Genomic DNA, 17,045 nt, shown 5'->3' with positions numbered 1-17,045 from the left:
GGCTGGGCAGAGAACAGCTTGAGAGCAGCCCTGAGGAGAAGGATTTGGGGATGTTGGTTGATGAAAGACTCAACATGAGCCGGCAGTGTACACTTGCAGCCTGGAAGGGCAACCATATCCTGGGTTACATCAAGAGAAGCATGGCCATCAGGTCGAGGGAGGTGATTCTGCCCCTCTTCTTTGCTCTTGTGAGACCCCACCTGGAGGACTGCATCCAGTTCTGGGCCCACCCAACACAAGAAGTACATCAAGCTGTTGGAGCAGGTCCAGCACCTCGCCTGCAGGTACAGGCTGAGAGAGCTGGGGCTCTTCAGCCTGGAGAAGGCTCTGGGGGGACCTTATAGCAGCCTTCCAGTACCTGAAGGGGGCCTACAGGAAAGCTGGAGAGGGATTTTTTATAAGGGCATGTAGTGACAGGACAACGGGAAATGTTTTAAAACTGGAAGGAGGTAGATTTAGACTGGATATTAGGAAGAAATTCTTTACTGTGAGGGTGGTGAGACACTGGAACAGGTCGCCCAGAGAGGTTGTGGATATCCCCTCCCTGAAGGCACTCAGGGCCTGGCTGGATGGGGCTTTGAGCGACCTGGTCTAGAGGGAGGTGACCCTGCCTATAGCAGGGCGGTTGGAACTAGATGATCTTGGTCCTTTCCAACCCAAACCATTCTCAGATTCTATGAAAAGGGACAGGAAAATAGAGGATACTACCATTTCTCTCAGTCTGTTGCTATAGATGTGACTGAGAGTATCTGTCAAATATTTTTCAGATAACTTTTGGAGCAACAGCAGCAGGTAGAGGCACCAGGACAGGGCTCATTGCGTTCTGCTGCAGCAGAGGGTGCTTCCCAGAGGAAAGGGAGATGCACTCACAAACTCTAAGTGACCTCACTTCTGAAGGAAGGGAATGCAATTGCCTACAGCCAGTCATGACTCTCCTCCCGAGGGTGCCCTCTCCCATGCTGTGCACTTCTTTGTTTATATTTGAGCAGCACTTTAGTTTTAAAAAATGAAGTCCCTGCTGTTAGCATGGCAGAATACTTCCTTCCAGAAACCCATGCAGAGTGGAGTGCACTAGTCCCATATATGTGTTGCAACAGGGACAGCAAAGAGGCTGGTGTGCATTAAATATGGGGCCAATGCAGAGCCACCTCTTCCCTCTGTCTCAGGCTGTTGAAGTAGCGCACATCTTTTGACTTCATCAGTCACTCATTACCTTGCGTCACCCCTAAAAAATATCACATAAATAGTCCAGAGGAGGATAAATTTACCTGCTGCCATGTCTAGGTGGAACGGGATAGCTTCATTCATACTTTCCTGCACTCTTATCACTTCCCATCACTTAAGCCTGTCTGTGCTTGCAGTGGTGCCTGCCACGCTGTCTGCTGCTGACCGCTACAGCAGGAAGGGAAGGGATAAGCCGCAATATCAGCTCATCTTCAGGGGCTCGGAGCTGTAACTGCAGTAGAAACCAGACAAAATTCCTATTTCTCCTTCTCTAGAACGATACCTGGGAACACTGTGTTTGCCGTACTCTTTTAATCTGACATATCTGGTATCCAGCAGGGGGGAAACAGTCTGTCTGCTGTTTCGGAAGGACAGCAGCAAAACGGAGCAAGCCAACTTTTGCCAAGCTTTTCAGGATTTGCCAGAGTTGGGGATATTGCAGGTAGGGAAGGATTTCATCCTGATCTGTGTGGCTATCTGTTGTCATAAGAGAGATATAATTTGATGATTCTCATTTATGTGAAAATGTGATTCATGTGTAATACAATGCATACGGTATATGTGACCTACACCTAGATGCCATTTCTCATAGGGTAATTTTTATTGGTACTTCCGAGATCTTTTCCCCCACTACTCTCTCATCACAGTTTTATTTAAAAAAAAAAAAAAGCCGGATTACAGCCTTGGTAAAGCCACAGTGAGGTGTTTTTCACAGAAGATTCCCTATGTTAAAGAGGAGAAAAGGGTTTTATGTAGAGAAGTGGCAAGAATGGACTATTTTTTCTGAAAAACAAAAGCTGTTTTTTATTGAAATTTCAAAGTAAATATGGAAATATTCTCCATATAATGCCTTGCAGTCTCTCTCCAGTTGTTTTTTCCTGCAAATTGCATTATCGTGCTACCTCCTGACTTTCTGTCGTTGCTTTTTTAGATCTAAATAAGTGGTATACGAAGATATGTAAAGTCTGGATTTGAATCTCTCACTATAGAGCATGCTTTCATATCATCATATAACAATAGATGCTGTTTGTGAAAGAAATTACTCCTGCTTTTAAAAAGTACCCTGAGAATGTGACTGTGACCATCTCCACTGAATTTCAGAGGCTGGCTGCCTCACGTCCTGAGGTATTTCCTCCTCAGCTTAAAATTTACCTCGAACAGTTCAGGAGGCCCTCTGTTCTACATAAATAACAGGCAAATTGACAAGGCAACCTTGACCACGTCATGGCTGCGTCTCCTGATGGTACACGGAAATAAGAGCTGACCCCTTTTAAAGTCGAGGCAAGCTGAGGACTGCGGGGCAGGAACCACTGGATGTTAATCCTAGCTGGGATTAAATCCCAGGCTTCTCCGTCACCTTGATCAAACCGCTGATGAGGGAGATTTGCAGAGGAATAAGAGACAGTTAGGCATCCATCTGTGATTGAAAAGCATGGCAGTTCAGCAGTTTATGGTCTTTTGTGCTCCGGGTCCCCTGCCTCAGTTTCTCCAGCTGCCCTCCCTCTCTGACAGGACTCCTGAGAGCCTGTGCGAGATGGAGGCCAAGGCGCGCTCACAGCACTTTGTGTCATGGTGGCTTTGAGCAGTGGCCTGCATCCCACGGATGCTCTCTCTTACAGAGCAGCTTTCTGCCCAACCAGAACAAAGAATTAATTCTAATCGATTTGCTCACATGGAGAGGGCCTTTCTGTTTTTTTGGAGGGGGGGTGAAGGTGGGCCCTGTAACTGGAGCTGGTAGCGCGTGCTTCTGGCACCTAAGCACATTGGCTGTGCCTAGGAAGCTGCAGCGTGGCAATTAGCCGGCGCTGGCGGCACTCTTCAGGGGCAGAGGCTCCCCTCCTGTAATACATCCCTTTCTTAATGCGACTTGATGTAGATAGAGTGGGGGCCTATCAGGTGTGAAAAGCCCTGCTGCTCCTGGCTTGGAGTGGCCTCCAGACAGTGATTTGGCGACGTCAATCCAGTCATGCTTGATTTCGGCACTTAACGCGGTAAAGCAGGATCCCTCTACCCCCGATCAACTTCTCAATTAGCGAGCTGCCTCGTGTAACGGCCTTGTTTCACAATCCCTGCGGGCTGCTTCAGGGGTCATTAGGGTGAGAAAACTCCAGCGCTGGCTCTAGCTCCAGCAAGCGCGAGGGGAGCCGAGAGATTTCCTAAATACATATAACCCTTTTTCAAGTTGTTTGCTTTCATGGGATTGATTCTTGGCACATTAAGGAGCTTAAGGCGTCAGTATCTTCTTTAAACTGCCCACCTTATCGCCTTTACAGCTGACAGTTTCCTGACAGCCAGAGCGTAAGCAGAGATAACTAGTAGGTTAGTACACATATATATTATATACGAATATTATATACGCTGCTCGGTATTTTCTGCTGAAGAAGGTGACGGGAAGCTTTGCGTTTGTAGTCTGCAGTTCTGGTTAAAGAGCAGCTCTGTAAGCAGCGCCGTAATTGTAACGGCACCTCTGGAGGGCTGCGCGGACGGTGCCGATACCCAGCTGTAGTCAGGGTACGAGAATAAATAGGCAAATTTATGTCCTAGTCTCCCAAATTTCTTTCCTTTCTTTATTAGGGAGCAAAGTATTGTTACATTAAATATTCAAACTACACAAAATCTCAAGGGCTTTCCTTTCCCACAATGTGTTTCCAGTAGTCATGCATATGAAGAACAGTAACCCATATACAAACGGCACCTTTTTTAATGAGCAATATATGTCAACATGACACCTTCTTATGAAATGCAGCTTTTTAGGTTCTGCCTTTGTGGATGTAATAATTGAGATGTTTCTAATATATGCAGTTACATTACCTGCTTATTGTTTGAGATTTTGTTCGTCTCCTAACTTTACACTGTTTGTCGTGCTTTTAGTGTTTGCCTCAATTCATGCTCAGTTTTATTTAATTAGAAATATAATTTTCTGCTACATTAATTATAAATTTGAGTGAGACTGGCGCAGAATTTCATCTAACATTCTTTTCAGAAAAGAAACAAAAATCATAGGGAGTAGGGAAGAAGCTATAATACCAGATGCAGGTGTAAATATCGATACCTTAAAACCTGAACAATTTAATAAATACATGGGAGAAAAAATATATTATTTGCAATTATTTGACTAGTACCTTTTATTTTAGTGGATCATTCAACTTATTTTTAGTGCAATATTAACTGAAACAACTGGGTTAATGCCAGAAAATTGTTGTGGATATTTGTCTCAGAATCTGACATGTTTTGAAAGCATAATTCTAGAATCAACCCTAAATATGCTGAAATCTGAGTTTTGAAAATGATATTATTTTAAAATAATCATTCTAATGTTTATATTTTGCTCAAAATATTTTTCCCAAAGCTGTACTATTTTTGCAATTGTGTTGATGATATATAGATAGCAGCAATGCATATGCACGCAGTATATGATGTGTATCGTGTATGTGCTGCTTCAAAGTACTGTGATGCTTTGATTTGTAACTGTTTAAGGTTTTACTTAAAATTCTGAACACCGCGCAGAGCATAGCCATTTCAATGGAATACTTCAAATAGGAAGTCCTAAAGGTGACACAACAAAGGAAATACCTTGGATACTGCAGCTTTTATTTATAAAAGAAATGTTCACATAGTCCAATGGAGGAAAACTTCACCTGTTTCCATTTCTATAGGAAGAGCAGTTCTATTAAACCATTGCTTTGTTGCATGATTTTGCAAGCGCATCATATGCTTTACATGAACAGAATGAACTATTTGCATGCCATCTAATGGATTGACGCACATCCTTTTTCCTAATTTCTAAGCATTTTGCTTATTGCAAACATTAAAAAAAAGCTTCTCACTCACCATGCAGCACTCATCTCACAGTGGTTTTCAGAATGGAGTAATTCCAACTGTGGGAGAAGAAATTATTCTGTTGTAAAGCGGTGAAAACACAACTTTGTTCCTTACTATTCTCTCCTGTGCAACTGTTTTGGTGTTTTTATTTTACACACATGCACATCTAGTTTAGCTTTGCAAGCAGTTTTCCAGAAAGTGGATGTCTTGTAGTCTGAGTACCAAGAATATTATTCTTGGGCTTTGAGGTTTTTGAGGTTTCTGGGCTGGAGATCACTACTTTACAAAGAGCAATTGTGTGTGAGTAGCTGCTGCAAGCACATATTTTTCATAGTAGTTATCATTCAGAGCTCTTAAGGGACTTTTGCACACCAAGATTCTTGTTGTCCTTTTAATGTAAAGTAAAGATGGGAAAATTGAGGTGCAAAGAGAGGATATTTGAGCAAGGCCATTTAGCAGGGTAGTGCAGGGACTGGGCATGGAGACTTCTTTTCCCCAGTCTAAACATTGACTCACATTCCCTACCGACTTTGATCATTAACCTGTTAACGTAAAAAAATGACTCTGCTTCAGCATTTCTTATGGCCCCTCTCACAACTGCAGGGCAAAGCACACCTTTTCAGGCTGACAGAGCCAGGCTGGCACTAAGGGCAGGGCTCTGCCTAACTGCAGCAGTATACCTGCTTGGGAAGTATTGCTGGTGTGGAGCTCACATTGCCTCGTTAGCATCCTCTGTCTGCTTAATGGATGTTCTTTAATGGCTCACATCACAGCTCATTCTCTGCCAAAATGTCTATGGTGATTCCCATAAGGTTTTGAGGTTTCTGGGCTGGGGGTCACCACCTTATAAAGAGCAATTCTTTCTGCATGTTTTTTGTGTTCCTGGATACATATCTCCTGGCCAAACAAGATGTGGAAACATGATGAGAACCTTGTGGCTGCACTTCCTACCTAAGCACATCTTTGCCTGCAGCATCATGGCATGAAAGAGCCTGCTAATGATTCTTAAATGTTCATTACTGTAGTTCTTCTCTCAGAATATACTTCTCACCTTGAATGACCCATGTGCTGAATTTTAACTAAGGGAATCCATGATAGTAAGTCTGTCATGATGCTGCCTTTTTTTTCCTCTCCAACTCTTAAAAGCCTTTTATTAGAAAACTGCTTAAGGCATTCTTCAATTAGCATGTGCTGTATTGTGGCTGGAACAGCTGTTTACCATTTAATAAAGCATGGCATAATTTATTTTCAGAGTCTAGCAACCGTCTTTGCTATTACACCAGGGGAGAAACACAGTGACTGCATTGTTCACTGCACTGATGAAAGAACTATAGACTTTATTATATGACTTCATAGAACTATTAACTTACCCCCCACTTCTATTTCAGTATGTATTTACCTGACAGTCTGTGCATTGATTTCTTACCCAGAAGTTCTGCGTTCTCAGTCACCTCTGGGGCAAAATGAAAAATGTCTAGGTTTGTCCCTCACATTAGGCAGCTAATTATATATTTGTACCTTAATTTCCTTCCCTCCCCTCCCCTCCAGGGGCTAGCTCTGTATGCACCACTTAGACCTTTTCTCCTTAGTCACTGGAGAAATAATGGAGTTGTTGGGAAATGATGGGAGCTTGGCCACTGCTCATCAGGGTGCTTTTTCATTCAGTTCCTTTTCTTCCCAGATCTCTTCTTCAGCATTTGTTGTAAAGGATGTATTTTTTTTTCCTGTTTAGCTCTGTATATGGGAGATGAATCTGAAATGCATCTTGAAAGCATCTCTCTTGGGTTCTGCTTCCTCAAGCAGCAACAAGGAACTATATGCAGCTGTAAGCAAGTCAAAATTCCCCATGTCTGTGTTGCAGTGGTTCATGCCTTGGGGGAACTGCAGGCCACTTGCATCTCCTTACCACAAGGACAGATGCCGGCTGCATGAGCAGTATCCACATGGCAAGTGGACACAGTCCTGTAGGCACCATAGCTGAGGTCATCCCTGCAGTTCCTCCACTTCCAGCCTGTCCTTGTCAGTCTTGTTGTCACTGAATCATCTTCAAGATAGTTCGTTCAGGTATGAAGGGAGAGCATGTGGCAAAAGGAGCTCACTGATGCTCTATCACAGCCAAAAGGTATAGGCACAGCACTGAACGACATCCGTGTCATACAGTACATGGCACAAGGCCTCAGATGAGCTTCCAAATCCGGGAACTGTACAGAAACATCTAAGTGTCAATGTAAGTGGCAAGTTAGCTGGGATATTGACTAATTAGTACTGGTGAAGTGCCATGCAGACATGGTTGCAGCAATTTGCTGGTGCTGAGCCATACTAATGTGCTGTGCCAGTTAGACTTAGGATGGAAACTACCCTGGGATATTGCATTCTTATTATTTGAGATGGGGCATTAAATTTGTTTTTAAGTTGCTCAAGTCTGACAATGAAAATATGTCAGCTGAGTATCTGCAAATTTTTAGATTCAGTCTGTGCATGTGGATGGATTTATATGCATGATTTAAAGTAAAGCGTGTGTAGAAAGATGAAGTTTATATGGTTGCTTTGTAAAAATGGATGTAATATTGATGTTGACTTACTGGTAGAAGTTTAAGGATGTCACGATGCATGAGTGGTGGTGCAAAGCAGAGCCCTGAGTGCATTGGGAGGTCATTTTTAACTTGAATTTATTTCCACAGTATCAGGCATAGATCATTGTGCACGGCGCACAATCATCCTTGCTTTCCATCTGAGTCAGTGAGAGTGGTTAAAGAAAATTTAAAATGAAACAAAATTGTAACTTTATTAAAAACAGACAGTAAATTAGGCAAGACCACTTCTTAAAATTTCATTTTAGCTTTAGACTGAAAATTTGATGATCTGGCTGCATGACTAAAGGGACAGGGTAGCAGACTGTGACATAAACAATGTGGCTATATTTGCGGCTAAGATGAACAAGGGTTTTTTAAAGTTCCGTGATTTAGGCTTTGGAGTTAACACTCCGTTGACCAAACAACAAAATTCCCACCTTTGATAGCTTTCTCAAACTACAGATTTAGAGCAGTGGCATTACATCAATTATGTCTGGTCATGCTTCAGATTTTTTCTAGCCAAAATTAAGGCTTGCTTGAAATGAAAGCTTGTATTGTTTCACAGAACGCAAATAACCTAATTAGGGAAGGATATAGAAACAAATCTATATTTTGCTTTGAATGTCTGGTTTTGAGGTGTTTGAAAATGAAATTCATCCATGTTAGCTTTACATAAAGAATTCTTTCACACAGCCTGTACAGAAAAAAAGGCTTGGTTTAATGAACTTCAACAGGCACAGGCCAGGGTTTGGCAAATAGCTTGTTCTACACAGATGGAGCAGACTGGAAGCCTGTGCTAAGAGTAATGTCTCAGCAACATTAAATTAACATCCACAGTGATTAGGGCAATGCATAAAACTTGAGTGCAAGAAGACAAAAAAATCATCTTTAATTACTGAAGTTCATAGCAAACACAATTGTTTTCTTCATCGTATATGGTAGGATGAATGAGAAGCAGCAGCTTCACCTGAGAAAGGTTTGCGCCTCCAGTTTTCAGCCTGAGTACTGTGCTGCAGACAGCCAAGTACTACACGTTTAACACAGTGTAACCAAGGCCACGTGGGATTGCTCACATACCCAGGTTAGCTAAACATGAAAGCAGAATGCTTTCAGACAAGTGACATGTGTCTGCTGTGAGACTACAGCCATGCCCTGCTGTGGCATCTCCATCTGCCCACAATTCAGCTACCAACCAGTGCAAATTTTCAGGGGCTCTAGAGAGGTACCCCAACTTGCCCTCAGTGAAGAGGAGTTGAATTTCCAGGTGGCACATGCTGGGGATCTTAGCAAACAGTGTTATGAATGTCAGCATACTTCCAATGTCAAGTTAATTCTGCAATGCAGGAGTTTGCTTTTGAAAGAAAACAAAGGGTACCAAGGTAGAAAAAGCTTCTCTGCTCTAATTTGGCAAAGCAACCCTCTTTTCACAGCATTACCAAACAAGGCAAACACGGAATCAGCCTTTGTTTTTAGTAGACATTTAAGCACACTTCAGCAGTTGTGTATGAATGCCTTCCTTAATACACTTACACTAGACTGACCATTTTGACTTTTCTTTTTTTCAGTACATAACATCAAGGACAAGGTTTTAAGATAATTTGGATAGGCATCTAAATAAGGACCATGTTATCTAACTGCTCCCACATTATGACACTTGCGATTTTACATTTTCTAAAATAATTCAGCACCCAGAATGCTGAGCTCTCTGAAAATCTGGCCACTATGCCTGCAGCTGGGGAGTGCTGGAAATATAGCTGAAGGCTCCGTGCTCAGATCTGCTGGGCGTCCTGGCTTGCAACTCTGTAGTGTTTCCCTCTTTGGACACCCCAATTTTGTCAAGAAACAAAATGATAGGGATGTTAAGAAGGGTATATAAGCAGTTATGAGGATACAGGTGTGAATGGAAAAATGTTTCAAAAGTGGTCATTTTCTCCAGTGTCTTCTTTTTCTTTTCTTTTGAAGGAGTCTCAGCTTCCTGCCTGCTGTTAATTAGTAGAACAGTTAATTCAAGCAAAGTCACCAGAAGTCTTTTACTCACTATTTGGGGAGCCAGGAGGTCTATGAATGAGCAGGTTGGATAGGAACTCTTCTCTCATTTTGTCTACTCTTGTGTGGTTTAACTGTAGTAGGCAAAGTGGGGCTGCGTCTCCTCTCCCCTTGGCTGGAAGCATCTTTCATTTTCAGTGAGCATTTTGAAAGTTTTTCCAGAGAACTGAGGATGGGTGGGAGTGAAATAAGTTTTCCTGGCATTCATAAAAGTGCGTGTGGGACAAGTTTACGCCCTTGCCTTTCTCTGCAATTTGACAGGGAGGATTTTCAAAAATATCTTGTGGGAAGTAAGAGAATAAAGTCCATTTAAAGCCAGTAGTATTTGTGTCCCTACGTCACTTAGAAAGTTCTAAAATAATCTCCACCTAATAGTCTAAATAATATTCAGCATGTAGATATTACAAATTTGCTAAAACTATGCTTGTCAGTGTGCTTTGTAATCTAGATACTTAGATAATTTTCTCTCTCGCACTCATTAACTTTTAGGTTCTTTTATGTGGTTTTATGCTTCTCCAAATAGAATCTTATGCTGTCTGAAATTTTTGCTAAGGGCCAAATTCCTCCTTTCAGTACAGACAGCTTGAATTGAAATCCTGAATAATACACATACCTACTCATTGTCTATTTCACTACATGTCTGATTGCATTTAAAACAGCATGTGTATTATTTTGATTCCTCTCTGTACTGTGAAGAACAGAAATTTGAAAGTATCATTTCAATTTTTATAGAAATGGTAGCAAGCAGGGGTATTTCATTGTGAAGATTAGGTCTCACCTCCTTGTAGGGAATAAATTGAGACCAAAATTAAGTGAGTTTCCAGGTCACCCAATCAGTTAGTGGCAAAGGGAGGCCTAGAACTCAGATACCATATATATTTTTCCCTAATGAACTTAGTTAACCCGGTAGTGGGAGTGAGAAGAAAAATAATTTGAAGCCATGTGAAACTATCCATAATTACTGCACCACAGGATAAATTCAATTTAATGTTGGCTTTGTCATTCCTGAATCCCAAGATGTTTTTTCTCTTTCATTTTCCATTGTGCAAACAGATGATTTTTGCTCCTACTACAGGAGTGGCATGGCATTTCTAAACTAATAGTGAGAATCAGGTCTCCCCTTCATGCTTGGTGCCTCGCCCAAAATCTGTAGAAGCAAATGGAAATTGGTGTTCATGTGGTTAAACTGTGTCCCTCTAGAAATCACATACCTCATAGATATAGCATGGTTTAATCAATTTGTCTGCACTTTGCTGTCTACTCTTTCTTTTCTCTCTTTCTGTTCTTTTCCCTCCTTTTTCCTTTTTCTCATCTATCAGTACTTAACCTTCAGGTTTCTGTTTAGTAAACCTACCAAAGTAGAATCAATAGCATGGTGCTTAATCACACTTTTTGCTGCTCAAGCTGTCAGGTTTGGGTTTGTTTGCGGAAGAGCTCTTGCATGTCTTTCATTTTTTAGCTCTGTTCAGGATGTTCTGTACCACTCAAATACATGAAGAGTCAACACGTTTGCTACTGCTGATTGCACTTATCTCATCGTAGTGTACGTACAGTATAAAGTTTCGGAGGTTGGTTCAGAATATGAGGAGACAAGATAAATCCTTGTACTTTTATGGTTTTAGCTCTTTTTATTGCTACATGAAGTCATTGAGGATTGGTTTTCTAATCTGCTGAGGTAACTAGGTCACATTCTAACTACCTATAAGTAGATGCGAAAGGAGTGAGTTTAAGCATTCTCTGTCCCTAGAAAATACACTAAATAAAACTCAGAATGATACCTGGCAGCTGTGAGTACTGAGCAGAAATGAAATCCTTGACATTCTTTTGGTAAAATAGACTAAGCAAGGGACTGTAGCTCAGTGCATCATCTCCAGCTAAGATCCTGTCAAGAATCCATTTGTTCCTTCCAGAAGTAAAACTCGTATGTTTTAAAAACCGGCTTGTATAACAAGTTTGAAAAGTGGAGGAAAACAAAGCAGTGCATGAAGAGTCAAGTGCACATGTGCCAGTGCAAAGGAGTACAAGAAGGTGGCTCCTGGCTGATCTCTTGCTCCTTGGACAAAACTGAGGAGAAAGTCTAACAAATGCATCGTTTTGCAGTAAATTAGATCAGATTTCCGCATCTCCGCACTCAGTCTGTGAGCTGACAGTTCAGTAAAATGTTCCCTTGTAAGGTTCGCCCTCTTAGGAAAAGGGGCAATAATTCATCATTAGAATTTCAGAGTCCAGGTGTAGATGAAAACTGATGGAGCCTCCAGCGAGGCAGGGAAAGTGCACAGAAGAAGAAAATTTTATCTGAAGCCTAATTCCCTGGTTACAGCAGAGAATAATTAAGATAATATTGCTTCAAGAGTTCTTTAATGATTAAAAATCACATATGCAGAATCCATAAATTGGAGGGCAACAAATTGGAAGGCTACAGCGTCGGGGCTCTGTTTCGCGTGCGTCGTAGCGGGAAGTACGGTGGTGGCACAACAGCAGCCCGGGCAGCCACAGGAGACCAGGCCCATTCCAAGGACTTTGTTTAGATGCAACAAATCATTTGTCTGTTATTAACCCAGAGCTTGTAATTATGCAGATTGCCATAGATTTTCCTGGGCCTGGAAGTGAGATTGAGGGTTGTTCACACTATAGCAGGCAGCTCAGGGCTGGCCATGCATTACTGAACTTGCCACATTTATCATGTTGACTGATGGCAGCAGAAGCAGGTCTCAGGTCCCAGTGGTTAATGTAGTGGGTAATTAACTGTCATTTGCCTAGTAATAGGCTGATGATCAATGGTTTGTGTGGAAACAAATTCTAATCAGGTAGCTGATAAATGCTCAGGGAGCGAGAGCAATTGAAATTGGGGGAAACTATGTCCAGAATTTCAAAATGGCATTGTGGGTTTTTTATTATTATTATTAATGGGAGAAAACTATGTTCTTCATATAAACAGCTTTATCCAAAATTAACAATAGCTAATATAAATCTCACATGTTTGTTTTGTATGTGGTTGGGAAGAACTAACAGCAAGGAAGGCCTCCTTTCCTTTATGTAATTGAAAAATTTTAATATCGTTGGTGCTTGGCTGAAGCAGCTTCTGTGGTGGTCTCTGATTTCAGAATGGGGGAAATCTGCATGCAGTGGGCTCAGGGCAGTAAATCTCCGTCTTTCACACTGCTGAATGACGTCCCCTGTTGTTTCACTGATCTGCAGTTCTAAGCATAATGGGCTCCCCCACTCTCACTTGCACATATAGAGCATGGCTGTAGGAGATAGGCCTACACCTAGCACCCTCTCCAACAAAGTGTTTGGGCTGCATCTTGAGCATCAGGTTGTTGCACCTCAACGACCTGCTTGCTGACCCCTCGGTCCCGAGCTGGAAGTGACTGGGACCTTCCTCACACCTGTGCTCAAGTGTTGCTGTTGTGGAGCACCTTTTGCAACTTAGTGTGCTTTCCTCATACACAAAAACTTGCACTGTCTTCTGTATAGGCGTGTAGGAAAACAGAGCTGGGCCTTTCGTCAGTGGGTTTGGTCTTTCCTAGAGCAAAGCCAGACACAACTGTGAAGAGCAGTGAAGTCCTGTGCCCTTCAGATGAGGAATGAAAGGCTGAGTGGGTCTTAGGCAGCCTTGGCATAATGGAAATAGAACTGGAACAGAGTGTATAGGTGTCCCTATTCATTGTGGGTGAGTTGGACTGGATGACCTTTATTAGTCCCTTCCAACTCAAACAATTCTATGATTCTATGATTTTACAGCAGGAATATTTATAATCTGTTTAAGTAATCTATAATTTTAGTGATTGGGCTTATGGAACTAGAAGTTCAACTGAGCCATTCTAACACAAGCTGGTGGTGGTGGCCTGGTTGTAGACCTTCTATCTAGCGATGATGGTGACCAGCAGGTCAGACAGGAGAGAGAGGGCTGAGGCTCTAAAAATAAGCACCACATATTATGCAGAAAGCACATCTTAAGTGGAAGCTGGAGGTGAAAGGATTTGGAATTAAGTAAGCTTGTTGATAACCCATGAAATTCAGTAAAATGGAGGGATGTGATTAAAAACTGCGTTCATTTTTATGTTACCAAACTGAATTTTCTACAGAGCACCTTTGAATTCATTAGTTTAGAACTGCTTTTAATTTGGTGTTTCCCCTGAGAGCCATTATATTTTTCTGCTGTCAGCCTGATGTTGAGGAAAAAAAGAAAACTGGCAGATGTGGCGTTTTCATCTAGTGTGCTTCATAGTTAAAAACAGCATTAACTGCTATGCACAAGCAGAGCATTACTTTTAATAATCCATCACAACTATTAAGTAGTTTAAATAAACTTAGTTTCAAAGATTGCTGCCATGTAGAGCTAACATATTTTTTCTTGTTCATTATAATCCTTCTGTGTTACAAAAGGATGCATACGTGCAACTTTTTTGTAATACACCCACTTGAAAAGTATTGAAAATCTTTAACAAAGAGAATTTTAAAAAAATTCTATGGATGTCTGGCAAAAACAGCATTTCATATTGTTCTACAGTATTTTATACTTCTACTCCTGATGCGACTATATATAGTTTACAGCCTCATTTACTTTAATGTGCTACCTGAATAACATAATCATAGCAATAACTATGGTATAGGGTTGTAAGGTGCATGAACCGCTAATGCTTTCTGACGATTTAAATGACTTGTTCATAAAATGTTCTTTTAATAATAGTGGTAAAGCTTTTAGCACTAGATGTCAAAAATGCGAAGAATATTGGCTTTCTCAAGTGTTATTTCTTTTCTAGCTAAAGTGTGTTTTAATAATAAATAACACCAAAAGCCAAGGTTATGTGGCTCTTGTCTGAATGGCGCGATCCAAGCTGAAGACTCTTCCCGCGTATGCAAACAGCTTGACCCCTGTCCGCACAGTTATGTAACTTCCCTAATGTGTTTACTATTTCTTTGTGGAGTTTAACAAGATGTTCCTTTTACCTAGAGAGGTCAGCATAACCTGCAGAAGAGTAACGTCATGTTAGGTGGGATATTAGGCTGTCACCACTCCATAAAGCTCTCCTTGACAAAGGGACTGTGCCTTTGTATTGGAAATTGGGCAGACTTGGACCACCAACACCAGCCTTTCCAAAGAGAACTGTGCTGGGGAGTCAGTCAAAGGCCAGGCAACTACTGAGGGAAAACAAAGATTAAAACATGAAAATCTGATTTTCTTTTCAGTTAAGCATCTTCAGGAATATTTGTCTTTCTGTATCTTCAGGTTATTTGGCGTTACAGGAAACTGTGCTGCCTGCAGTAAGCTCATACCTGCTTTTGAGATGGTGATGAGAGCTAAGGACAATGTTTATCACCTGGACTGTTTTGCATGTCAACTTTGTAATCAGAGGTAAGAGAACGTGATGGGTCTGTTCCATAAACTGGACATTTATTTGACTCTGATGTGGGTATACATTCAAGTGAAGAGGAAGCCTCTACTAGTAGTGGAAGTCCAAGATTAAGACCAGGATACTTTCCCTGGGACTGATGCAGAACATCTTTTATGACCTTGGCCAGAAAACTTTTTGTGACTCAAATCCCACACCAATAAACAAGAATAATGTTGCTTGCTCTTGCTTCAAAAGGCTGTCTGTCAAGTTTAATTAATTAATATTTAGAAAGGACTATGAAATCCTTTGCTGTAGAAGAGAGAGCTGTATCATTTGTCACTATTACATTAATTTCATTTGAATTCTTCATTTTTGTCACATGTATTTCTTTTAAATTACATTATGTCTCCTCCTGTTGACAGAACTGTAGTCATTTAAATTTACAAGGTGGTGTTCCCACCATTTTCTCTGTAGCAGCATTGGGCTTCCTATGCCCTATTTTCACTTCCAGCTCTTAACTGTAGCTTATAGAAATCCCAAGGATCCAAACCAGACATTTTGTTCTGAAGAGTGATGTATACAGTTGTAGAACAAAGGTAAAAAATGGTAAAATTATAAAAACTGCATTTTTGAGAGGCAGTTATGGCCAACTCACTGTAACAACATTCAGAGTGATGGGCAAATCCTATTAGTGAAGTTGCTAGCAGCTTTCCCATTGACTTCTATGAGGTCTAGAAAATGTTAGAACCAATTATGTCCACTCTTTAATGTACTCATTATGTTTTTTTCAATTACATGATCCGATTTAGAGTTTTATAGCGATCATTTTTTTTTTTTCAAGTGGGAAGAAAAATGAGATGTAAATTCCCATGGAAGTAACAAAAAATTAGGAAGATAATAGTCTAACACAACAAAGTTAGATACAGCTCTAAATAAGCTTAGCTAACTCACCTTGTCCTACAGTGTGTTATTTTGTAACACTATAGTCATTTAAAAATCAAACATCCCTAAAGAACTATAAAATGTACAGCTGCTAATAATTGTAACACACTACAATTACACTCTTTAAAAAAAGCCAAATTGACCTTTTTCATCATGTTGCATGGGAAATTAAAATACCAGGCAAGTAATAACCACTGCTTAAACTATATAATAATGCAAAGTAATTATAGGTTCTAATGCTGTTTAAAGTCCTATATCAATTTTGCCTTGCCACAAAACTAAAAGACTATTCCAAGTAAGGCAGGCAGAGCCTCCCAGTAGTACCCGCTCAAGACTCACACATATGACTAGATTTTGTTTCTTAAACCCTTCACATCCCTGTTTCTGCAGACTGCTATTCTAGTATCATTATTAAAGTGCCTAATATATTTCTGTTGTTCGCTTCATTTATTACATGCCATAATGGGGCTGCATATCTTTAGTGTTGGTTATGCACAATTAGCACTTAGTTATTGTCTTGTCACTTCAGCCCATACAAGACAAACTTCTTTAATGTAAGAAGTCAGCTAATCTTCATCAGTCAAGCAAAGCAGACAGTGTTTGGTACCCTGAGTGCAAAAGATTTTCATTATAGTTAGCACACTTGGATCTGAGGAAGTGAACTTTCTTTTTCTTTCCCCAAAAAAGCAGAGCTGTCATGATTATTTTTAATATTCCTCCTTTACCAAAGCAAGTGTGAACTAATGCACAATTTCACTTTGCAGCTCATATGTGTCACACTGTGCCCTAACGCCACTTACTCCCACTGGAGAAGTGCTGTAAGGTGTTTCTGAAGTGGAGCATGCCAGGGACATTCAATAATTCTTAGCCATGTCATCCCTGAGCCTTCAATCTAATCTCTTATTTTTTATTATGCATGTAATTTGGGCAAATGGTTGACAAAATAGTCATATGAGAGCCTTAGACTGGGAACAAAGGAACTGATTTACCTGAAATACAATCAAATTCACCTACTCAAAACAGGGCGCAGCTCCAGAACTTTCAAAGAATTTCAGAAGTTCTCAAAAGTAGCTCTAATCCTGACTAGAATGCAATAGCT

At 40.9% G+C, this 17,045-nt stretch overlaps 1 protein-coding gene across 1 annotated transcript in view; it reads left to right on the top strand.

Annotated features, from left to right (window-relative positions):
- The window catches only part of LMO3 (LIM domain only 3), a 59,271-nt gene that overhangs the window by 31,465 nt on the left and 10,761 nt on the right, over positions 1-17,045 (top strand). Inside the window, exon 3 of the mRNA XM_021390859.1 lies at positions 14,899-15,024. Within this exon, the coding sequence (XP_021246534.1) occupies positions 14,899-15,024 (126 nt within the window). The remainder of the gene's footprint in view (positions 1-14,898; positions 15,025-17,045) is intronic.

Source organism: Numida meleagris, chromosome 1 (assembly GCF_002078875.1).
Source record: "Numida meleagris isolate 19003 breed g44 Domestic line chromosome 1, NumMel1.0, whole genome shotgun sequence".
Lineage (NCBI taxonomy): Eukaryota > Metazoa > Chordata > Aves > Galliformes > Numididae > Numida > Numida meleagris.
This window is presented reverse-complemented; position numbering and strand designations above follow the sequence as displayed.